This window comes from Poecilia mexicana, unplaced genomic scaffold, assembly GCF_051168715.1.
Source record: "Poecilia mexicana isolate PSO_F unplaced genomic scaffold, ASM5116871v1 scaffold_16, whole genome shotgun sequence".
Lineage (NCBI taxonomy): Eukaryota > Metazoa > Chordata > Actinopteri > Cyprinodontiformes > Poeciliidae > Poecilia > Poecilia mexicana.
In genome coordinates, this window is record NW_028263385.1 from 16,425,301 (window position 1) to 16,449,747 (window position 24,447).

General features: G+C 41.5%; 2 protein-coding genes across 4 annotated transcripts; one reads left to right on the forward strand and one right to left on the reverse strand.

Annotated features, from left to right (window-relative positions):
• The first annotated feature begins 872 nt into the window (after nucleotides 1-872).
• virma (vir like m6A methyltransferase associated) lies at nucleotides 873-19,872 on the forward strand. Of its 2 annotated transcripts, none has more exons than XM_015007095.2 (27): nucleotides 873-989; nucleotides 1,432-1,544; nucleotides 3,064-3,150; nucleotides 4,147-4,195; nucleotides 4,276-4,438; nucleotides 4,575-4,697; nucleotides 6,138-6,377; nucleotides 6,877-7,601; nucleotides 8,016-8,153; nucleotides 9,199-9,425; nucleotides 9,904-10,431; nucleotides 11,729-11,883; nucleotides 11,965-12,047; nucleotides 12,776-12,869; nucleotides 12,987-13,375; nucleotides 13,451-13,606; nucleotides 13,681-13,916; nucleotides 14,595-14,844; nucleotides 14,931-15,148; nucleotides 15,249-15,381; nucleotides 16,108-16,248; nucleotides 16,338-16,492; nucleotides 16,602-16,698; nucleotides 17,460-17,626; nucleotides 17,707-18,056; nucleotides 18,139-18,285; nucleotides 18,972-19,872. In XM_015007095.2, the coding sequence occupies exons 1-27, from the start codon at nucleotides 873-875 to the stop codon at nucleotides 19,187-19,189; spliced, it is 5,499 nt and encodes a 1,832-aa protein (XP_014862581.2). In that variant the 3' UTR covers nucleotides 19,190-19,872. The 2 variants fall into 2 exon arrangements, with proteins under 2 accessions (XP_014862581.2, XP_014862582.2); XM_015007096.2 differs by having other exon boundaries at nucleotides 900-989; nucleotides 6,138-6,347.
• Nucleotides 19,862-24,424, reverse strand: rnf41l (ring finger protein 41, like). 2 transcript variants are annotated; one of them, XM_088013553.1, is made up of 7 exons: nucleotides 23,694-24,424; nucleotides 23,358-23,605; nucleotides 23,022-23,259; nucleotides 22,790-22,929; nucleotides 21,442-21,604; nucleotides 21,193-21,313; nucleotides 19,862-20,958 (listed from the first exon to the last, which is right to left on the reverse strand). In XM_088013553.1, the coding sequence occupies exons 3-7, from the start codon at nucleotides 23,225-23,227 to the stop codon at nucleotides 20,551-20,553; spliced, it is 1,038 nt and encodes a 345-aa protein (XP_087869679.1). In that variant the 5' UTR covers nucleotides 23,228-23,259; nucleotides 23,358-23,605; nucleotides 23,694-24,424; the 3' UTR covers nucleotides 19,862-20,550. The 2 variants fall into 2 exon arrangements, with proteins under 2 accessions (XP_087869679.1, XP_087869678.1); XM_088013552.1 differs by having other exon boundaries at nucleotides 23,022-23,605.
• Nucleotides 24,425-24,447: the final 23 nt, after the last annotated feature.

Here is a 24,447-nt window from a genome sequence, read left to right on the forward strand (position 1 = left end):
AATAACAATATTAGAGAATTTAAACAACAAAGTATTTCCATGAAAATGTATTTTATCTGTGAAACATCCACAGAGAGACAAAAAGGAAGAAACAGAAAAGGCATAAAAGCCACAACAAATTAATGTCAAAATACACCGAATAAGAAGGTAAAAATAAGAATCTTATGATGAGATAAACTCCCTTGCCCCAAATAAAATCTCTCCTCAGTCATTTGAGATATGTAAACTTAATTCTGCAACTACTGCTAATTATAATACCAATGATAATAATAAGAAGGAGAATATACATTTCTAAGCAGAAGTACTATTGATAACAACAGCAGCAACAATAATTTTACTATTATTATTATTATTATTATTATTATTATTATTATTATTATTATTATTATTATTATTATTATTATTGTTGTTGTTGTTGTTGTTGTTCTTGTTGTTGTTATTACTGGTGAGAAATATTATTTTAGAGTAGCAATACTACTATTATACTACTACTAGGGGTACCATTAATTATTATATATAAATAATATATAACATTAATCATTATTTATTATCATAATAATGCTGAGGATTATTATTATTATTATTATTATTAAAAATAAATAAATAAATAATAATAATAGAAATTATTATTATTATTATTATTATTATTATTAGTAGTAGTAGTAGTATTGTTATTAATATAATAATAATAATAATAATAATAATAATAATAATAATAATAATAATAATAATAATAATAATAATAATAATAATAATAATAATAATAATAATAATTTGGCTTATTTATTTATATTTTACATTTAGTTACATTCGATAGTTAATTAATTACAGTTTTTGTTTGTTTTGAGTCGTTGTTTGTTGATTTGCACCGGATGTATTTACTTGCACCGGAAGTTTTTCTTCTCCCCTCCCAAAGTGAGGAAGCCATGGCGGGGGACACCTCAACGGAGCTTCTTTTTCTCGATACATTTAAGCATCAAAGCGCTGAGGTAATTCTGACCTTTGCATCTCAGTTTCGTCCTCTGTATTTCCTCCAGAAAAGCACGCATGCAAAACTCATATCGGTCTCATTTAGGACTTTTTGTGGAATGGTGCTCAAGTTTGAAGCTAACGATGCTAACTTGGCTAACATTAGCAGTTGTGTGTTTTTGCACATCTACCGGTCGCAGTGGCTGCTTTTAAGTCGCGATTCTCAAAATATCTAATAAACTGTTGTGTCAACACTTTCCTTATATGTAACATGAACAAAATAGTCTTTTAACTTCAGGTAGTACATTTATTTTTCGTCCATATAGCCTGTAGTTTGTTTGCTGGTTACCTAACATGCTAATGCTACAGTACAATAAAGAGCTAATCGTGTTAACACTAGATGATGCATTAGATGTCTGGTTTTTGTGATGCAGTGGATGACTGCTGTCCTGTGTTCTGCAGCTAACCAACGTGGATGTAGTGCGGTTTCCCTGCGGGGTTTTGATCACAGAGGTTCGGGTGATTCCTCCAGGGATCAAAGCTCACAGTAACTTACCTGACAACAGAGCATTTGGGTAAGAGCTGCTCCTTCACAATAGCCACCGGCTGAACAATTACTTGTTTCCTGTTTTAAATGTGTATGGTCTAATCAGATATACAGTACCTTGCAGAAGTATTCGTCTAACGTTTTCCCTTTTTCAGTTTGCAACCAAAAATGTTCATGTATTTCAATAGGATTTTATGAGATGAATAACTGAACTTGAAGAAAAATAATAAAAAAATTGTCTTTTAAAGTCTTTCAAATAAAAGTCTGTGAAGTGTGTCATGCATTTGCATTCAACCACTTGCCTTTTAAGGTCCTCTTGCTGCCAATAATAGCTCACCTTTGTTTAATTTAATCTGAGTATAAATCCAGTTGTGCTATAAATGCCTCAGAGGTTTATTTTAGAACAGCAGTGAAAAAACAGGATCAGCACTCTGGCCAGCTCAGGAATAAAGCTAGGTCAAGTCCGGTTTTAAGAGGGCAACCTGCAAACCTCTACATGAAGTTGGCAGTATAATGCCGTGGAGATTCTTTTTCCAATCAGAAACTGAGACGTTTGGTTAAAGTTGATAGAAATATAGATGAAGCTACATAAGATGCAATCCTGGAGGGAAATGCATTTGAGACTGTGAAAGCCTTGAAATTGAGGCTCAGCTTTTAGCAGGAGGACCCTCAGCATAAAGTCAGAGCTGCAACAGTCGGTTCAGATCAAAGCAGATTCACTTTAAAATGGTTCAGTCAAAGTCCAGACATTGCAGAGAAGAACTGGTAAAACTTTCGGTCTCTATATATGAAAAGTTGGAAGAGACATGGCACAAGAGATGTATAGCATAAGGACATGAACATATGTACATATGCAGATGTGTGAAATGAGAATCCTAAAGGTCCTAATGTAGCTTTCTGCTGTATTAAATTACAAAATGTGAAAACGTTAAAGGGTTGTGAGTAGGCCGCCGGCCCACTGCAGATGTAGCTTCACTATTAAATATTCACTGTGGGAAAGTTTGAAGATAATTGACATGTTTGGGGTGTGTTTGTATGCAAGAGAACATGTGAGTTGGTGCTGATTTCTGGTAGGAATGTTGAGCTGTTTGTGATCTTTTATAACCAAATGTAATGACTACGTTCTTAAGAATGTGGAAACTTTAACAAATGGGGTTTGTCAGCTTTTAGTTAAACTCTGGTATGGATATATGTAGCCACTTGTTTTTCTTGATATTTTCAGAAAGTAGTTTTGGAGATTTTCTATTTTGGCCAGTACCTTTGCCATAAATTGCACCCCATCATTTTTTATTTTTATAATCATTTGAATTCCTCTCTCAGACCGCAACCCAACTTCCTCCATTATTATTGTTGTTATTATTATTATGTCACAGTTCTGATTACAGAGGCTCTCAGTGAAAATGTTACTGTACATGATTTATGTCTGTAGTCTATAGTAATAAAAACAGATAAGCCATTAAGTAAAATGTCAGGATGTTTAAGGATTAGCGTTAGCTGTCAGGGCAATAAGTTCAGAGGTCCTAACTGTGTGGTTACTGTATTTGCAGGGAGACGTCTCCTCATGCTTTTCAGTTGGAGCTGTTCTTCAACAATGTCACCAAACCCAACAGCCCCACCTTCCACAGGCTGGGCAGGTTAGGATTATTTCCACTCTCCCTTCTCTCATTTTGTCATCTTAAACCGTCTCGGACTCATTATCTGCATTTCCCGATCGCTTTAGATGGAAGAGTCTGTCCCACCTGTAGAACCAGTCACCGCAGCGTGTGGGACTGGTTTTCTTAGGACTGTTGTTCAGCCATTCTTAGTGCTGCATCTTTGTTTGCTCCGTTGGCTAACCGGTCCGTCCAGAAACCCAACCCCACCTACACTGTGTCTGAAAGTGACACAAAAATGTGATGGTCTCATTGAAGCGAGAGGTGAAAAGGAATGTTTTTTTGTCTCGCCGTTTTATTCTGGCCGCGTAATAACCAAGGTGCGCACAGCGGCTCCGGAGCGTAAACATTCATGTAGCGTTGCCTTTTTGTGAGGCTTACTGAGACACGCCCGCGTTATTATATGTCCTGGGAACGTCAGCAGGACAGGTTTGACTAACCTCGATGACTACTGTAGAAATATTGCCTCGGTATCTTGAGCAGATACAACTGGGATGTTTTTAAATCAACATTTCTTGGACTGTGACTCAGTTAGCTGCTCATACTTCACATTATCGTTATATTCACATACAAGATTTTTCTTCTCGGAATGTAGTTCTGTTGTCATCAGTTCGTCCAAAAACTATCTCTTCTTTTCTTCACTTCTCAGGAAGTGTGTTAGGTGTCATGATATGACAACCTTGAGTGAAATTACCATGATTTCATACTGTTTACACAAAAATCTCCCTAAAGGTAAAGCTCTTCGGCTCTGGTCTTTAAAGGTGCCAGTTAAAAATGTTTCCCTGCTCCAGTCTGTCTGACTGAGGTGATTTATATAACCCTCTTTAGCATTTACCTGAGCTTTCTGTATGAAGTCGGTATGTTTTTTTCCCTTTTGTTGGCAGAGGTGTATTATCAATTAGGCAAATTAAAATGTGTTTCTGTGTTTTCTTTTCGTCATTTTGTTTTAATCATTCATGTTTCTGGTTTTATCCACAGTTTGGAATATGATGAAAACAAGTCCATAGTCTTTAGGCCCAGCGGAAAGGTGACAGATCAGTTATGAACCACATGATTTCTCTTCTCTGTGGTTGATTTGTGAATAATGATTTGATGCTCTGCATGCAGGTGAACACAGACGGGCTGGTGCTTCGTGGATGGTACACCAGCCTGACCTTGGCGGTCTACGGCACCGCCGAGCGTCCTCACGGACACGACCACGGTTCGCCTCCTCCACCGCCGCCGCCTCCCCCGCAACAGCCAACTGGGCTCAAGCGGATTATCAAACAAGGTGGAGCCTCTAAGCCTCCAACTAGTCTGGTCTTTGCATCTGTTTCATGAAAGAATTTATATTTCTGTTCTCATAGACTTGTATTTTTTTTTTTCGCATGCTAAATGTTTCTGTGTTTATGTTTTTGTTTTTAAAGAATGGGAAAAAGATGACCAGTATAACGGCAGCCCGCCCAGACCAGCACCCCGGGGGCCTCGTACTCCGCCTGGACCTCCACCCCCAGATGACGATGAGGAGGAGCAGCAAGTCCCAATGGCAGGTCAGATCTGAGCTGCTGTTTTATACATGTTCATTTAAAGTATACAAATGAATACTTTTGCAGAAGTTTATTATAAAAATATACACCTTATTGCTTTCGTTGAAGCTTTTTTTGCATTTTATCACATTAGTACAATTGCACAATAATTATTGGATTAATACTCCTGCTAAACATTCCTGCTAAAAACCAGAGGAGCTGGTTAAACAACCACAACAGCATATTTATTAAAACTGTTTATTTGCTGTCCTTGAACGCAGCATGGTGAACAGAAAAACACTCCCTCTACTCATCTGGAATGATGCTCGCTCTTTTTATTGGATGTAATTAAGTTGGGGTGTAATTTTTCTGACTGATCAGATTTTTCAGCTCAAATCCAGTGACAGTCACAATTTGGCTAATAGGAAAAGAAGAAGAGGAAGAGGAGGGTGTGTTTTACTGCTTGTCATGCTGCGTTCATGAGCCTAAAAATAAAGGGGAATCTGGCTATGATCAGAACTACATATTTTGTTGATTAATATATGTGTTGCTGTGATTGCTTAGTATGTTTTTGACATAAATATGATGGCACATATTTATGAGGGTTTTTGACATAAATATGATGGCACAGTTACGTGTTTTAGCTAGGGAAGCAAGTTATCAGTTAATCTGAAGTTGATTGATCTCATCGAGCAACTAACGATCAATTGATAAGTGGCCATTTTCTTAAGAACCTGAGTTTTCTCTTCTGTCAGACTCGCTGATTGTCTTTCCATAACATAAAGGCCTACATTTTTCATAATATTCTGCATTTATATGTCAAACAGAACTGCTTAAAGTGCATTTTGCATCAAACACTGGACTCTGTTTGGATCGTTTCTCTTTCTCATTCAGACCGCCATCTTTATTTCTGTATCAACTGGCTCTTTTTATGGATGACCAGTGGCGCCGTCTTGTGGATGGTGGCCAAACTGCAACACTAATTTTAATTTAATAAGCCATTTATCTGGGGGTGCACCGATTTATCTGTACCGATTTCCTTAATTTTGGGAGATCGGTGATCAGCCAATTTTTACATGTGAAGCCGATCTTATCCACCGATGTTATCAACCTCGGCAAAGGTCTAAAAATCAACCACTGTGCTTTTCTTTTCTCCCATGAGAAAAGTTTGACTGATTAACCGGCCGACCAGGTCATGTCTGCACATTTACAGTTAAGAATAGTTAATTGTTGCCACTCAGCAACTTTCTTGATATACTGAGCAACATTTCAGACAAAAAAATGGTATTTGCCAAAATCGGAATCGGTAAGTTAGGCTATTTAAAAGATGATCGGTAATCAGCCATCGGCCAGAAAACTGCAATCGGTGCACCCCTACATTAATCAACTATTCATCGTAAGTTGATTATTTTTTTTGCATCCTTGGCTTTAGCCAAACTATATTTTGTGCCGTCTGTTTTTCAGTGGGCGTGGTCAAAGACGAAACGAGCCAGGGCCGTGACGACTACCTAGAACCCGTGTCGCCTGAGCGTTCGCTGCCCGCCGACGAGCCTTTCTCCGACGCCGAACAAGAGGAGGAAGGGGAAGAGGAGGAGGAGGAGGAGCAGGAGGAGGAAGAAGCACGGACCGAGGGGAGCGTCCCAGAGGAGGAGGAAGAAGAGGAGGAGGATGAGGGTGAGGACGAGGAGGAGGAGATGGAGGAAGGTAGGGGAGTTCTTGCGTGGGAGTGGGATAATCCACCCTCCCAAATGGACACCCGGAACCCCGCTCTGCCAGCCTTTGGGCTCTGCGTCCGTTTTGTCAGACGCCGCTTCGGCGGCGGCGGTGGCTCTGCGGGGAAAGGTTCCGTTTGGGACTGAGCAACAACTTGACTGTTTGCTCAGGCATGCTGCGTCCATCTGCAACCGCTGGATGGAGCGTCGAGCTCCTTTCGGGAAGGCTTGTAGGTTGACCTTGAGTTGCGGCCGCATGGAAGTTTTCCTGATGCTTCCTCTCAGTCGGGGCTGCGCATGTGCTTCAGTCGCATCATGCATGCCGAAACTAACCCTGCATGCTGGGGAGATGCTGCCATCAGGAAGTAGCTTCGTGAGCGTATGCAGCTGTGTTTGATAGAGGGGCCAAGCCGTTTTTTGTTGACCGCGCTCATGTTTATACAAACGTTTAATAGATTATTGCTAAACTTTTTGCCCGTCTTTTTGCCCAGGTGATGACGGCTATGAGCAGATTTCCAGTGATGAAGATGACTTGGACAATGGTAGCTTCAAGCTGCCCACCTTCGACATCGACTACACGCCCGAAGACCTCGCCTCTGTCCCTCCCGTCCAGTACGATCCATACGAACGAGAACTCAAACCGCTCGTCTACTTCACGCCGCCTTACAAGACTCGCTTCGACACCCAGCTGGAGAAAACCAGCGTAGAGGAGCCCAGAGATGCCGGTGGGACAGAAGGAGCGGCTGGCGGAGAGGAGGCCGAGGCCATCGCTCAACTAAAGGAGCTGCTGGCCGGTAGCGGTGAGGACAGAGACGCTCGATGGGTCACCGCTCTGGAGGAAGCTCCTGGACTCCTCAACAAAGGTTTAGCTCATCTAATCAAACAAGGAGAAGCCGAGGAGCCTGTCCGTGTTTTAGTCCTGTGGACTCTCCAGGCTCTGAGCATGGAGATCGCGCTCACGCAGCCAATCGCGCTGAACCTCAGACAATTAAAAGCCGGCGCAAAGCTGGCGTCCTGCCTGGCCGAGTGTCCGCAGGGCCTGGCGGAGCTGCTGCGCGAAGGCGCCCTGAACGTGCTGCTGGAACTGCTGCATGCTGACCACGTCTCCTCCACCCTGAAGCTCAGCATCCTCAGAGCTCTGGACGCTCTCATCAGCGCCCCCGCAGGAGTCGAGGCGTTCCTGCAGGCTGGCAATTCAGAGAAGAGCGGCTATCAGGTTAGCGTGGTCTCTAAAGTAGCTTCTCTGACTTTTTGAAACCATTTTTCTTTGTTACTGATGAACACATGGATAAGTAAAAGCTAAAAGTGCAACATTTTTCTTTACAAATTTCCAAGTCAGGTGTATAAGGTGTGTATGAGAGAAACATTTAAAAACATGACATTTAGTTTTATTTTAATTGACTTGTCCCCGCTGTAGACACATCACAAGATATTAAGAATAGTAATAAATTATATAATAATTGATTGGAGTTGCCTTTTTTTAGTTTATCTGTATTGCTTTGTCTCACCTTAAAATGTTTGTGGGTAAAATATACAAACCCTTTTCAGAAATTGCTGATGACATGTTTAAATTTCTGATTCTGGAACAAAATGTGTTTTTGATGTTAATGTTGATTTGCTTGCTTCGCAGCGTCTGGTGCAGCTGTTCCTGCGTGAAGAAACCGTCCGGGTGATAAATGCAGGAAACGCCATTTTACAGAAGAGCCACATGTACGAGGTGCTTGTCAGCCTCCAACATGCAGCCGCAGCGTGGAGCGAACCACAGCAGGTGACGGCACACACTCTGTCCCAGTCTGAGAGAAACAGATTTGAACTTCGTGGACATGTAGAAATGAATTTGTCCTTTAAATGTGTCTTTATGCTTCCAGCTGAATCGATATGGAAAAGTCAATTATTAAAGAAGTTGTGTAATATAAAGAGTGTAATATGTGGTAGCTGTTCATCTTTGTCAGGAAATCACTAGTGGGAATAATTCTGTGTATATATATATATATATATATATATATATATATATATATATATATATATATATATATATATATATATTTATTTTTTTTAAATATTGAACTTATTTTAAAACTAAATCTTTCCATATATTTTGCTTTTTTTTCTAAATCGCAGTTTTTGGCCCCAGCTTCGATACTTATAGATATTTTTTCCTTTGGTGGAATTATCACCAGAAATGCTGTAGTACCCCTGGTCCGCCAGTAGGTGGAGTCAAAGTTCATAATAACTACAATAATATTTTAAACAGAAAAAAGATCAGCGTGCTCGGCTCAAGATTCACTGAAAATATTTGTAGTTCATGTTTTCTTTCACAGTTTCATCAGTTTTATTTAAGATTCAGTTTGTTTTCAAAGTTCATCAAGCGTTGGTCCTTTATTTAATCTTTTATTAGCTTAGACGTCGTCCATGATCAGATTTTTTTCTTCTCTTCTAACAAGCATGTTTTTGTCCAGATTTTAGTTTCTTTGCCAAGTTTCTAGTAAAGTTTGAACAATTTTAGCATTTTTGCAATTAAACCAAGTGAGGATTTTTTGTTCCCTTCAGCTTAAATCATTCACACAAGAAATTCACATCAGAAATGCAATTTCTCTAGGGTTTTTTTTACACTTTGCAATAATTGTTTTCATGGTTCAACTACACTATATGTAGACCTTCCCATCTTTGGTTTAAAGACACCCGTGTTATTTTAGAGTCGTCATGTAGACTGTAGCGATGCTAATCAGATTAAACTCATAACCACAAATTCTGAACCTAAAACGTCAGAATTTGGTTAAAATTGATCGCATATAACTGACTCTGAACCTCAGGAGGAAATTGAGGATGCTGAGAGTCCCATGGAGGAGGAGCCATCACTGAGCTCCGCCCCCGTTAGCGAGGCAGAGCTCGAAAGGCTTGCTGGGGTTTTGGAAGAGCTTCATCACCTGCTGGAGACGGCCCCTCACTGCATGGTGCAGCCCCCTGGGAAAGCGTTCCCAACTACGGCCAGGATAACTGGACCGCCAGAGAGGGACAACCCTTACCCGACCCTGTACAGGTACAGACACCAGCTGCCAAAATTGGATTGTTTCAATATGATAAATATTTATAATTCCTAATGGCTCAATGACTTATTGATCTGTTTTTTATATTTTATTTGTTAAACAACTTTTTTTGTTGTTAAATTGCTGTTTTGTTGTTGAAGCAGTCAGGCGTATGAAGGTGTTTGTGTGAGAGGGACATTTGAAAACATAAAATCTTGTTATATTTTAGTTTTTATGTTGTCATTGCTGTAGAATGTACTGTTATTAATGATTGTTATTAATAACAGTAACAATTTATATATAATATAATAATGAACATAAACATTTTTAGTTCATTTGCATTGTTTTTATGTCCAAAGAGTGATGCTGGAGAAGTTGAGAACTTACCTTGAAAAGTGCTTTAATTCTACCAGGGGAAATGTGCATAAACTCTGAGGTTAGCTTCAAGATGATCTTTGGGTAATCTGTGATATTTATTTGCATCGTCTTCAGGTACATGCACGCGTGTCATTTCCTGGAGAGCACGATCGTGGTTCTGTCAGCGGCCGCTGCAGCCGGACACGTCGGGGTCACTCAGGCCATCAAAGAGCTCCTCCGTTTCCTGTCGCTCACGCAGCCCGGTCTGCTCTACCTCCTGGCCCAGGCCGCGCCCACAAATCTCCTGCTGCGTCTGCTGGCGTCTGTTGCAGAGTCTGAGGGTGACGAGAGCCCGCCGGCGGCAGGGGAGGGGGCCCTCACGGGGCCGGGCTTCGGCGAAGAAGGGTTTTGCGTGTGGCTGATGCAGGCTCTCCACGCGCTGCAGGGCGTGTCCGAACTCATGAGCCACGTGGCTGCAGGGGGCGAAGGAGGGGCGGGCCTGGAGGAAGGGGACAACTCTGAGGTCCTGGCCACGCTCCACGCGCTGTACCTGATGACGTTCACGCAGACGGGCCGCAGCGCCGTGGCTCATGTTCTGAGCCTGGAGAGCAACCTGTCCTGCCTGGTCACCCTGCTGCAGCACCACAGCAAGGAGGCGCAGGGGTATGGCTGCGTTCGCCTCAGAGAGGCACCAATCAGGCGTCAGGATCCACCAGGTCATCCTTAATTAGACTCAGATCAGTGACCAGCTGATTAGGGCTGCAACTGATGATTATTTCAGTAATCGATTAATCAGTTATTCTGACGATTCATCAGTTAATTGGTACATCTTGCAGATCTTTCATTTAGCCACTGGAGCTTATTTTCTACAATTTTTGTAGAAAATATTGTAGGAATTCTGTGTGTGTTTTAGATATTTGAAAAATTCAAATAAGCATTTTTTTAGATAATAAAATAACAAAACCTTAACAAGTATTTTTGTCTCGTTGCTAGCAAACTTGAAATAAGACAAAACTACCTGACAAGTAACTTTTTTAGTAAGATATGGAAACTTCTTTTAAGGAAATAATTCCTTAACATTGATGAAAAAGTTCTTGTTCTGTTGGCAGATTATTTAACTTATAACAAGACGTTCTTCCCACATTATAAGTTAACTTGTCTGGCAATACAACAATAACTTTTTCATCAATGTTAAGGAATTATTTACTTTAAACAAGCTTTTATATCTTGCAGAAAAGTCACTTTTAACCCAGTTTGTCTTATTTCAAGTGTAATAAGATGTGTGCAGTCAAAACTGGACTCTCGAATAGTTCTGGTTAGAACATATTTGCAGACAAATGAGGTTTTCTAAAATTTTAAGTGCAAAATATACATCCTTTTGGTTCAATTTTGAATTAATTACTGCCCTGTCTGTGTTGTTTTCAGTACATTACATTTTTTTTAAGTCTGTATACTACAGCTAAGGATTATTTCATTACTAACTTAGTTGACAATTATTTCAGTCATCAATCATAATTAATCCAAATAACCGTTTCATCTCTACAGCTGATCAAATACTGCAATACGCGATTTTGTTAAATATATTAAATATTAAAACTCTCTCAGATTTTGGCCTTAAACACATCAACCAACATCATCCACTCTGATGTGATTATTTGTGTTTAACAAACAAATAAAACGAAAGTTAAGACATAAATCAGGGTGATGTTGTAATACCTTTGTGTTTTATTGGATTTGAAAATAAGATGTCAACAAAAAAAAAACAACAAAAAAAAAAACCCTGCAGCACCGTTTCTGTGTTTGAGTTCTCAGAAAAGCAAAACTCAAAATGGGTCACAATTGGAATCCTGGGGTCAGACTGTAAAGAAACCAGCCTGATTGGTGCATCTCTGCTTTACTTTTTCCTTGCTCCTTTGAGTCCTTTTAGGTTTAACTTTTTTTTGTCTTTTTTTCCTTTTAGTGAGGCCAAATCTCGCAAAGCGGTGACGTACAACTATGCTTGCATGTTGGTGTTAATGTTGGTGCAGACGTCCAATGAGCTGCGGATGATGGAGCAGTATGCTGCTCCGCTGCTCACCGTCGCCAAGGCGGATGACACGAATGCCAAGCTGCAGGGTAAATATCACCACAGTTACAGTAATCTAGTGTTAGAGAAGGTTTTTAGTATCTGATTATCTGCGTTTTTATGTTCTGTAGAGCTTAGTAAGTGGTTGGAGCCTCTGGAGAAACTTCGCTTTGAGATCAGCAGCATTCCGACTCTCATCAACTACATCAAGCAGGTAAAGGTTTTCACATCAGTGCAACTTTAACTGAAGATGTTTTTGTTGTTTTGATTTGTTTTGAAAGATTTTTATGTTGTGGTTTATCTTGCCACAAAGTGTAAAAGTACATAATTTCACTTACAAAATCGGGAAAATGTCTTGTTGAAAGTCAAATAATCTTCCAGTACCTCATTTAATCATCATTAAGGAATTACTGACTTAAAACAAGTCCAGTATCTTGCTGGAAAGTTATTTGTAAGTTTGTCTTGTTTCAAATATGCTAAGATATTTACACTAGAAACTTGACCAAAAATACAAAATTAGTAAGATTTTGTGTTTTTGCAGTGAAAGCATTCAAACAAGACATCTGTTTTCAGATTGCAGTGCATTTAGTTGGGATTTTATGTGGCTGAAAAAAAATACAAAGTAGAGCAAAACTATATATTTGAAGACAAAGAAAAACATGATTTTCAATTTTTTAATTTTTTTTATTTTTCTGCAAATAAAATCTAAAAGTGTGGGAACCATTTATATATGCAGACAACATTTTTTCTGACACTCCCAAATAAAATCCAATGCACCTAAAGACAGAACTGTTGCACAATCATTAACTCGCTTATGTCAAACCGGAACAGTTTTTGTTAGTTTACTCTTTCATTTGCAATAACTGAATGAAACGATTCAGAAAATGCATATTGGCTAAAGAAGTGTGAATTCTCATAAATATCCCGTTTGTTTGATGTCAGAATGTGGAAAATGTGTTGAACGCCGAGGGAACCGGGCTGGTCACCGCTCTGAGAGTTCTCTATCACATCGCCTGTCCGCCTCCTGCTGTTGAAGGTAGAAAACTAGGAATGTTTTAAAGGAGTAAAGGTCGCATGCAGGTTAATCTACTTTTATGTTTCGTCCGTGTCGTTTGTCAGCAGAGTGACCTCACTTGTCGCCTCCGTCCTGCAGGTCAGCAGAGGGATCTGAAGTGGAGCCTCGCCGGCGTCCAGCTGTTCTCCGGCGAGGGTCTGGACACGTGCGTGCGCGTCCTCCAGAAGCTGTGCGGCGTGCTGCTGCAGCCGTGGCGCGTTCACGGCCACATGGGTCCGACGCCGCAGCGCTGCATGATCCTGAGCGTGTGCATCAGCACGCTCAGGCTGCTGCGCACCATGCTGACGGAGCTGCTCCGCGGCGGGGCCTTCCAGTTCAGAGACACGCGCGTGGCCAACGTTCTGGTGACGCTACACATGATGGTGTGCTCCATTCCGGCGTCTGGGCGCCTGGACGGGGAGGAGACGAGAGTGCAGGCGCTCATTGTGGACGTGCTGCTCACCTTCACGCAGGGCGTCAGCGAAGAGGTGAGCGCGGGATTCGCACAGGAAGCGAGAAGCTCCTGTCGGTCAGTTTGTTGAGACGAGCGTTCGTGTCTGCAGGTCACTCACACAGAGGAGACTCTGGCCAGCAACACCTGGTCTCTGATGCTCAAGGAAGTCTTGAATTCCCTTTTGAAAGCTCCTGAAGGTTTGTTCTCCGGCCTGACGCTGCTGTCCGAACTCCTGCCTCTTCCTCTGCCGATGCAGAGCACTCAGGTGACTCGCTGACCTCTTCGTCGCCCGCTGCTTTCATCACACGCCTGCTGACGTCCCCATGTCTCCCTCCACAGGCGTTATCAGTCCAAGACGTTGCAATCGCCTTAAACACCAGGAAGCTGTGGAGCATGCACATCCGTGTCCAGTGGAAGGTCCTGTCGGAGGTACTGAGGTGTGTGTGCTCCACCAGCTGCCCGCCTCTCCTGACCATGCTGAGGAGGGTGTGCGTCCAGCTGGCTGACCTGTCCTCGCCCACCACAACGCTGGTCATGAAGACGGTGTTGGAGCTGCTGTCCGAGGAGCTGCAGCCGTGAGTGACGTTTATGTTCGGCTTACGTTCGTTTTAGATAAAGACCAAGTAAGATGTAAATGTAAAGTGGAAGGAGTGAGGTGTTTTTTTTTTCAAAAGTCTTCCCAAATTGTTATCTGAAAAGTGTGGCATGTATTTGTATTCAGCCTCAGTTGCTCGGAGGAACTTCGATGAAAATCCGGTGTAACCAGTTCCATTCAGAAGTAGAAGTCACCCATTTGGGGGTTCATGAAATCCTTAAAAATACTTCAGTTCCAATTGGATGTTTTCAAGGTTTTGAAAGTGGCTGATATTTAATCTGCCCAGTTTTTATGCTTTAAGTAATGTTATTTAAGTTGGAGGATTTGTTTTTGTTAAATTAGTGTTTTGTCTGTAGGTGAGGAAATACTTCAACATACTTGCAGCTGTAATTGCAGCAAAAACTACAGAGTTTTGACTTGGGAGGAGCTGAATACAAATTCAAGCCACACTTTTCAGATTTCTATTTGAAAAATCTTTTGAAAACATTGCACTGTTTTCCTTCTACTTCCCAATTACGCTCTAGTTTGTGTTAATCTAGGACAGAAATGTGACGTAGTGAAAAGGTTTAAGACATTTTCAATGTTTCGCTGGGCCTCCAGAGATGTTTTTGATTAATACTGTAAACGTATGTCAATACCTGCGATTTACTACCTACAGCGCCGAGGGGAAAAGTGTTTGCTGGGGTCAAGTCCTGCGTCTGCTTTCGCTGCTGGACGCTCTGGTGTCCCAGAGGGCTTGCAAGAGCTCCACCCTTCACCTGCTGTCCGGCTCCGTCTCTGGAGACGAGCAGGTGGCGGACCTGTTTCCTCTGCTTCTGTCTCTGCTGGTGCCCCCAGCTGGTCACTCGCTGCAACAGCAGCAGTGCAGTGTGTTAGTGGGGACAATACTGCAGTCACTGTGTGACCAGGTAGGAGGAGCTCCTCTGGAGAAAAAGACATAGTTTTCTTTAAGTTAAACTCCCTTCAAATGTCCATCGCTTGTTGTTTTTACCAGGACATTTCTCTGGTGGTGCCGCCACCTGGTGAGGGCTGCGTGTCGGAGGCTGAGCAGCTGGCTAATGCACTTCCAGGCCGAGACATGATGTCCTCGGTGTGTAATTCCCTGTTAGAGGTTTTAGGGAATAAAGAGGCCAGCATCCCTCTGCTCCTCACCTGCATCAGGACGTTGACTTTCCTCACAGAGCACGACTACGGAATCTACCACCTCAAAGTGTAAATGTCAAAGTTTTCCTCTGGTTTTTTCCACGTTTAGTCCATTCTTCAGGCTTTGGCATCGTCTTAGATTCATGTTTTCTCCCTTAATTCCCTTCAGCACTTTGAGGAAACATGGTTCAGAGGTGTGTTCGCTGCTGAAAAGGCTGGTGGTTTCCTTCAACAAGGACTCGACGGATCTGATTTCAGCTCTGCTTGACTTTCTGAGGCAAATCCTAAACACGGAAACAACGGTAAATTCACCTTAAATGACAGAATGAGACCAGTGATGAAAATGTAACCACTCTGGGTACAAAGAGCTGATTTTTCTAGAGCAGACATTAAGTCACTCAAGTGAATCATCTGGTAACCGAATGTCGTACACTGCAAAAACATAAAATCTTACAAAGTATCATGCAAATATTGTTCTACGTTAAAAAAAAAGACAAAAAAAAAACAACGAAGTTACAAGTAACTGTCATTGTTTTGAATTAAAAAAAAATTCTTAATATTGTTGAAAAAATAATAATGGTTCCACTGGCAGATTATTTCACTCATAACAAGACATTTTCCAGTGTTATAAATTAGATAATATTTCAAATATCCAAAAATAAATAAGCAAAGCAAGCAAATCAATACATAAAACAGAAATAAAAAACACTTTGAACCAAAACCATAAATAAAATCAATTGTGATGCCTCACTAAGCAGAATTGTGCTTAAGAAAATAGTAATCGGAATGGAAATATTTTTAATTTATCATGCAATTAATTGATTCGTTGCTTTATTGAAGTGCACTTAATGCTACAAACAAGGCGTTCTCTGTATCTGCTGATTTTTACAGGCTGTTGATGCTTTGGTGACTTAACTTTCCTATTAAAAACAAATTATTTTAGGGGAGAAGAAACAAAACAAAACATCTTGAAATTCAGACATATTTGCAGTAATCAGTCTGAATTGTGAACTTCAATTTGTTTCCAGTGTGCAGAGGAAGGCCAGGGCTCCAGTGAGGAGCCTGCCTGCGTTGCTCCACGCTTGCTGTCGAGCTCAGAGATGAAATCTCTGCTGCAGTTTGAAGACTCAGAGTCGCATCCACTAACGGCCTTAGAGAAGCTAATCACGGTACGCGTGATGCTGCCACTGTGCAGGCGTGTCTTTATAAAGCTCGGCCTGGACTTGATGTGCAAGCTTTCTTGCTCGTTTGTGTTCAGAAATTATGTAAAGAAGACGATTCTCTGGAAACCATGATGGAGAACGTGATCGTCCTGAAGCAGACGCTGGAGACGGCCACAGAAAGTCCTCCGCCGTCAGAAACCGAACCCGTTCTGCCCGCACCCGAAACGCTGGCAGCCCAGTTCAACCACAGGTCGGTCTCTTGAACTGTGTTCGTAAGCATGAAAAAACTGGCTCACAGAATGATTAAGAAAATAATCTTGCTTAGCAGTAAAGGTGCTATGGTTTGATTTCCCCTGCAGGACGGTGTTTATTCTGTCAGAAGCTCTGGATGAGCAGCTCAAAGCTCTCTGGTTCTCTCCTTTCCAAACTGATGACATAGAAACAGATCTGGACATGGTGAGTTTGAAATTGGTTCAAGATTTGAAGGTTAGATTTGAATCATTGGTTCAAATGATTCAAATCTAACATGTGAACCAATGGTGGATTTTTAAGGTTTTTTCTCCTTATTCTGCTTAATATTTTGTTACATTCCTCTTTTTTTATTGATGAGAAACAATTAGGACTGTAACTAACAATTATTTTAGGAATCAATTATTCTGATAATTAGATTTAAAAAAAAATTGACATATTTTCCAGATTTTTCATTTAAGCCTTTTTTATACAATACTAAAAATGCATTGTTGACCAAATAAACAAATAATTTGGTTCCTTTCCTGAATAAAAAAATAAATGTTATATTTCCTTAAATGCAATAACAGCCTTTCTTTAGTGAATTTGAACCCGGTGAAGCTGAAACTATACCACTTGAGGAATTTTGACTAAGACATGTTTACAGACAAAAATGTATGAATATTTTGTAAAGTTTTGGCTTAATAACTGTTGGGGGGGTTTTCAGCAATTGGCCTCTTTGAGTCTATGTTCTCTAGTTAGCGAGTAATCAATTACTGAATTGATGATTATTTCAATAATGGATTAATCCGACTAATATCAGCCATTGCAACAATTTTGCACAAGTATTTAGGTGACTGTACTCTCTCAGGGACATAATTATTAAAGAATTCAGCATGTATATTTATTTTTTTGTGCAGTTTTTCTTTTTAATCTTAAGTGACAGAAACACGTCTCCCATCTGGTTTTGTTTCTGAACCTTGCTTCAGGTGAAGGTGGATCTGGTGGGGTTGGCTCAGGAGTGCTGTCCGGAGCTGGACCTGAAGGCCGAGCTGGAGCGCTCCTTCCTCTCTGAGCCGTCCTCTCCCGGTCACACGAAGGTCGCCAAAGGTTTCCGACTGGGCAAACACAAACACGAGACGTTCATCACATCCAGGTGCAGCGCCGGCGTAGCTCCAGGAGTGGTTGATTGGGTAACTTTACAGAAAGTTTTAAATCAACGCTTTCTCTCTGCAGCGGTAAATCCGACTACATCGAACCTGCTAAAAGAGCCCACATCCTGCCGGCGCCGCGCGGCCGTGGAGGCCGAGGAGGGTTTGGTCAGAACGTCGCCCGGCCCCATGATATCTTCCGGCTGCGCAAACAGAACACTTCCCGCCCTCCCAGTATGCATGTGGACGACTTTGTGGCAGCGGAGTTTAAAGACATTGCTAACCCACTTGGGATTCTGCCTCCCAAACGTCTGCCAAAAAGCGCTCCCAAGCCCCCCACCAGAGGGCTGTTTACTGGCAACAGAGGCAGAGCGGCTTTTCACAGCCAAACTCGCTTTTTCACCCCACCGCAGCCTAAAGGTGTTCTGCTATCAGGTGACGTGTTTATCTGTTTGAACTCCGAACTTCTTTAGCTGAAACAGTAGAGGGTAACGAACGCCCGTTTCTGGTGCTGCAGGTAACTACGCTCGGAGAGAGGGAGGCCGGGGGTCGTCATGGAGCGGCCAGGTTCCTGCTGTGACCCACAGAGGAACCTACAGTGAACCCCGCGGAGGCCAGAGCAACTTCGCCCGAGGACCTCTGCCCTCCCGACAGCTGCCTGCGAGTACGTTCACTGCAAAAACACATTCCTACACAAGCATCTTAGCTAATTAAAACACAATTAAGAAGTTATTTTTAACAGTAAAACTCATTTGTTGTGTAGGTTTAACAAACTGAAATACTATACTTCTAAAATAGGTTTAGGAGGGAGATATTATAAGTTTATACTTCCTTCTGCTCTTTTTCTTTCATGATTTTGTTTAGTTGTCACATGAACTATTTATATTTAATGCGTGAATGAAATTAAAAAAAATTAAAGTTTTAATTCATTTCATTATTTATTTGACCAAAGTTAAAAAGTAACACATGCATATCTTAATTAGGGAACCCACACCAACAGACTGATATGTTTGTAAAGTCATTCAATAAGGAGTTTATAAGATTAAAATTAGTTCCATTCGATTAATTGACATTTCAGTGTTGTAGTTTGACCGCCATCCAGAAGAGGGCGCCGCTAGTCATCTTTATCAAGTTGAACTTGATACAGGAATTAAAAATGGCGGCCATACAAAAAAACGGGGAAGATAAACGTACTCATGTTCATGGTTCAAACGGCGTCCGCTTTGGGAGGCAAAATGTTTGCTTTGAAATATAAACTCTGGTGAAGCTCCTTAAGTTTCACGTCAGTAGCGCTCATTCACCGCATTGCTCTAAGACCCATTTGTTGTTTTTTTATGTTTCGCCCTACAGGTGCTTATCGGCTGACCATTCGGGATCGAGCCCCGCGGGGCCGGGGAGGTACGGGACTGTCGTGGCTCGGTGCAGGGGGAGGCGCCGGCGCCGCAGGAGGAGGAGGTGGAGGAGGAGGAGGAGGAGGAGGAGGACGGGGGTCTCAGGGGAGCAAGTTCAGTGGCGCGGGAGGCAGTGGAGGTGGGAGGGGGAGACATGTGCGCTCTTTCACCAGGTAAATCCACCTGGGCAGTGACTTCAGCCTCTCATGGGCTACAAACGGACCAATCAGGACTCATGTTTGCCGTCTCCATGGAAACGTCTTGGCTATGGTGTCACGACTTCGTTGAGATGTTTTTTGTTTTGTTACTGAATAAAGTTGGCAGTGACTGAATCTGTGTTTTATTAAAAATAAAAACTGGCTGAGACTGAACAAAGTTAAATGTTCAGAAGCACTTATTCGTAATTTCATCCAGTTCAAGCTTGTAATGTGAAAAACAAAGAGATAAAAATGACTTAACACTGAAGGAGAATTAGAAATCAAAGATGAAAAGATTGTATTGAAATCCATCCTTTTTGGATTTCAATATAAAACAAAAATCATGGATGTTACTCTGTTTCATTTTTCTACAAGAAATATAGATCAAACACAATTGTTTCATTTAAATTATAAGTCATTTTTAAAATCCTCATTTGTTAGTCAACAGAAATCTGGCAAAAAGTTTGTTTCCATTCTGCTTTGGCACAAAAACAAAACAAAGATTCCGATTGCAGCTGACAGGAAGGAAGCTTTTGTATGCAAATGGCCAAATTAAACCCTAAATATGAGAATACAAGATTATTGTGGACTAAAGAGAAATCATGAATTGATGGATATTTGAAGATGAATAAACTGCTTTGGACAATAAAAGTGGGAAGATAATTGTATTCCTTTTATTTCATAAGAGATCTTGAAACATACAAACAGGTATGCGCATGTAGGTTGCATTTCATTCAGCTTTATTTGACTAATTTCCTCTCAAAATGCTCGTAAAAGCATTGGCTACAAACTCAAATGTCTGTCTGGATGTTGGATTAACATGGATTAAGCTCACTCCCTTCCTGAAATGACTCTCATAGTACAGCTAAATAAATACTAATGAACATTCCTAGGTAATTTATAAACCAAGCCCAAAACAATGAATCATTCTCAATATTGTTCCATAAGTTTATAATCGTTTTCTTAAAATGACTAGCCAATGATTTTCTACATCATCCAAATATTGTAGTTTTACTCAAACCGAATCATACATCTGCTGTAATGTGATTAATTCATCACATTTGAAACTTTTATTTAGCAAATCTTTACATTTCAACATGATTCATGATTAATAAACTGAATAAATTGTCCCAATATGGATGCTCCGCTTCCAGTCCCTGTAGGAATAGAGGTATGAAGACGAAGTAACGATATGTCAAAAGTAAATCGTTTTGTTATTTTAACCAATAATTTATCAAAACTAGTGCACAGTACAAAAGCAGTGTAATTTTGATTTCTGCTGGAACTTGCAAATAAAAAACAGATAAATTACAGATGGAGCCATCGTCAGTTCCAGTGGGTTCAGATGACTGTCACCTCGCGGCTCTTCTTCTTGATGCAGTCCAGGGTCAGACTCCGGGTGCCGCCCTTACGGACTCCTTCCCCAAGCTGAGGTGAAGCGGGAGGGCCTGCAGCACAGGGAGCCTGAGCTGAGTGCAGAGACAGGCAGGAGGCGTGCAACGAGGCCTCCCTCTGCTGGTGTCGAGGTGGATCTGCGTGAGCTTCCCAGCTGGATGTCTGCTGGTCTTCTGCAGGCTGATGATCCCCGCCTGCCTGTTCGGCGGGAGGCTGACTCCTGGTTGGCTGGATGTCTCTGAGGAGCTCCAGCAGCTCTCTCTTCTCCAGCTCTGCCTCTGCCAGTTCCTGCCTCCTCAGACGCTCTGCTCCCAGCAGGGCACGCATGTCGCACACCACACGGGACAACTGACCCTGCAGGACGAAAAATAAAAAAATCATCCCATCAGACACATCTGTGAATAAATCACTGCTTCAATAAGAACTGTTTCAACCTGAACCCTCTAGAGAAATAAGAGAGAAATCTCTATGTACTTTAGTTAATGTTAGGGATGCAAACAATTCGATATCGATAAGATCAATCAACTTTAGATTAACTCATTAATCGATAACTTGAATCCTTAAGTCTTGTGCACTTCGGTATTTCACCTTGAGCTCCTCCACTTCACTCTTCAGCTGCGACTCTTTCTGCACCATGTGTCTCCTCTGGGAGTCCAGCCGAGACTCCATCTCTCGTCTCACCTCCTCCACCTTGCACAGCATCTCAGCCCTGCCAAAAACAAACAAACAAACAAACAAACAAACAAAACAACAACAAAGTGACAAGATCAGAAGGGGCGCTGAAGCATAGTTGTGATGTGACAAAATGTGGGAAAGTTCTGGGGTGAGGACACAAACCTCATCATGTCCACCTCCAAGCGCAGCTCTGCCACACAGTTGTGCTGCGACTGATCGATGGAGTGGAGAGTGTGACCACAGCCGTTGGGACACTCTCTGCTGCGGAAGTTGCATTCGGACAGGTGGGCCTCCAACCCTCGCCTCTCCACCTGCACCGGGCAACCTGAGAGGAGAACGCCACTGAAATCCCTGGTAAATCCCCAGCTACATGAAGAAGTTTTGCTGCTTTTTAAGGGTTGAGTTTTGTTTGCAGACAAGAGTTGGAAGAAAGTGTGAGGCTGTCTAATATTGATCCCTTTGTCAGTCTATCTCTGCTTTACTTATCTGTATTTAATGATCATTTTGTAATATTTACTGGAAAATCAAAAATGTGCTTCCTTTTTTGTGTGATCAGTTTCGATCTTAAGTGCACATATTCATAATGGGCATTTATACCTTTATTTTGGATTCTTAATGACCCATTTGAGCCAAATAGATGATCAACATGTGAATTTATCAAACTATCAACATAACATCAACAAATTTTAAAACTATAGCCTCATGGTGAAGTTGGGAATAAGTGATTAAAATTTTGAATAAAGCAAATATTTTAAAGCTCAAAACAAGACTTGTTCATTTGCAAAATTTAAATGAGAAGAAATAGAGCAACCAAAACATGTTTCATCTTTCAGAGATCCACTTAACACTACTTTGAAGAAAGATTTGCCAATTTGTGAAACGTGGTGAGCGTTGACAAAAAAAGAATGCAAACTAAATATGGTAGAACTTCTAACATCTTGTAACAAGATCAGGAGTAACACTTTACTGGATGTAGAAGAAAATGATTAATGCAAAATTTCTCAGTTTCAACCACTTAAATAGTAGAATGCTTGTGATAAGCACCTAGTTATTTTTAAAATCTGCAAACTCCATAGCAATTAGACAGCAGAAGAAATAACGGATGCAATTTTCATAGCACTGCAAAAAAAAAAAAAAAATAAATCACACTGCATGTTCACACTTTATCACTGTACCTACCACATCGGTAGCAAATGTACTCTCCACCTGACAATGACATGTTCACAGTGACATCAACATGGGTTAAAAAGTACATATTTTATATGCATTACGGCTTATCAAATAAATATAGATCCCAGAAAAATTTTGTGTGCGGTCTCTGGGGGGGTTCAGCGCCATGACAACAGACGAGCCACCTGTTGTTCAGCTTGTGGTTTCACGTTACCTTTGTTGCCTACACTTCCATGGCGATAACCACTTAACTTTACAGTAGGTGATATAAATTGAAACAATGAAAAAAAAAAATCACCTCACATATGCCTGGCCTCAGCTAGGAAGTGTTTTTTCTTACCTGTGTTGGAGCAGGCTATGAAGGCAAACTCGCACTCATCCTCATGTGAGTGGAGGCTCTCCAGGGAGCAGACCACCTCGCACCCCTGCCCTGCGTTCACACAGCGGATCTGCAGCCGGTTCAGGTCGTTGCGCATGTACCTGCCATTAAACAACAAGCAGAACCTCCCAGATATGCACGCCCCTATAAGCAGTGAGTCATTTGGAGTGATGGGTGGGCTGCAGGGACCCACCTGTACAGCGGTCTGAGACTGCTCACATCCAGGGGCAGCCTGTCTTCAGGACAGGAGTGGTGATGGAGCAGCCAGCTGCTGATGCAGGCGCTGCAGTAAGCATGTTCACATGGCGCCTGGAGGGGGCGCTCTAGCACGTCTCGACACACGCAGCAGAGCAGACCGTCGTTGACGTAGCCCACAAACCTCTCCAGATCAAAGCCCATCCTGCAGCTTCAGAGGTCACACAGGTCATGCACTGCAACAAGAACAACAACAAAAAAAGAAAAAAAGAAAAAAAAAAAGCTGGGAAGGAAATCCATTCATGTTTCTCCTCTCACTAAAACATTATCCTACCTGAAAGGTTAATCTTAACTTCATCCAACTCTTCCTTCTTCTTCTTCTTCTCTTCTTTGGTGTTTGACTTCACATGCACCTGCACAGGTAACCTTCCCTCTTCTCTTGTTGCTGCATGCTTTCCTCCTTCATCCCTTCTCTTCACTCCATCCAGATCCAGGTGAGGGTCTCCTCTCCTGCAAAGCCCTCCCCTGCCTTTTGTGAGCGTGCGTCTCTGCGGGGAGGTAACCCCGACAACGGCCAGACAGCTGTTAGATGAGATCAGATGAGGCAGAATTACAGCAACAGAAAAACTCAGTCAAGAAGAGAGAAACGGATGCAGGACGTCTCACTTACTGCCTAAGAATTAAAGCCGTGTTGGGACATAGCCATTAGAGATCATTGCCGGTTCTGTCTCTCTTTAATGACCTGCCGCGTCCCGAGGTTTCTCTCTTTCTGTCCGTCTCTGGATGTGGGATTAACATGGATTACACTCTCTCCCTCCCTGATTGGATTAAAGAGCACACAACATCAGATGACACAAAACACACCAGGACAGGGGTCAGAGGTCATCCCCCCTCTTATAGGTTAGGCTAAGCAGAGAAAGAGCTACAGAGCAAAAACTGTGAAATGAGCCGTTTCTTACTTAAATGTATCTGAAGTTTTAAAGAACCTAGATGTTTTGAGAGAACACAAAATGCATCTATCAATGATAGAAAATAGTTAACAGCTACAGAACTGGGCTTAATTGTGGTGGTCCTTAAACAGACTGTTTACTTTTACAGTAAAAGGTTAATTTCCTTATAAACAACTGTATAATTATTATTCAAAATGTATAAATGCTCATTGCAGGGTTTCACTAAATAATGAGAAAGTGAGCAAAAAAAAAAGAAAGAAAGAAAGAAAGAAACTAATCAAAAATCAACAGTGGAACTAGTTGTCCATTAAGCCTTTTGAGTAAATGTGTCTATGGATTTGGATGTGAATTTTATTCTAAATTAAGCATTGGTCCCTCAGGCAATTAAAGTTCAGAAAGAACCACCAGCAATAAATAAATAAACAAATAAAACTTTGTTATAATTCCTGTGTACGTCACTAGTCCACAGACACA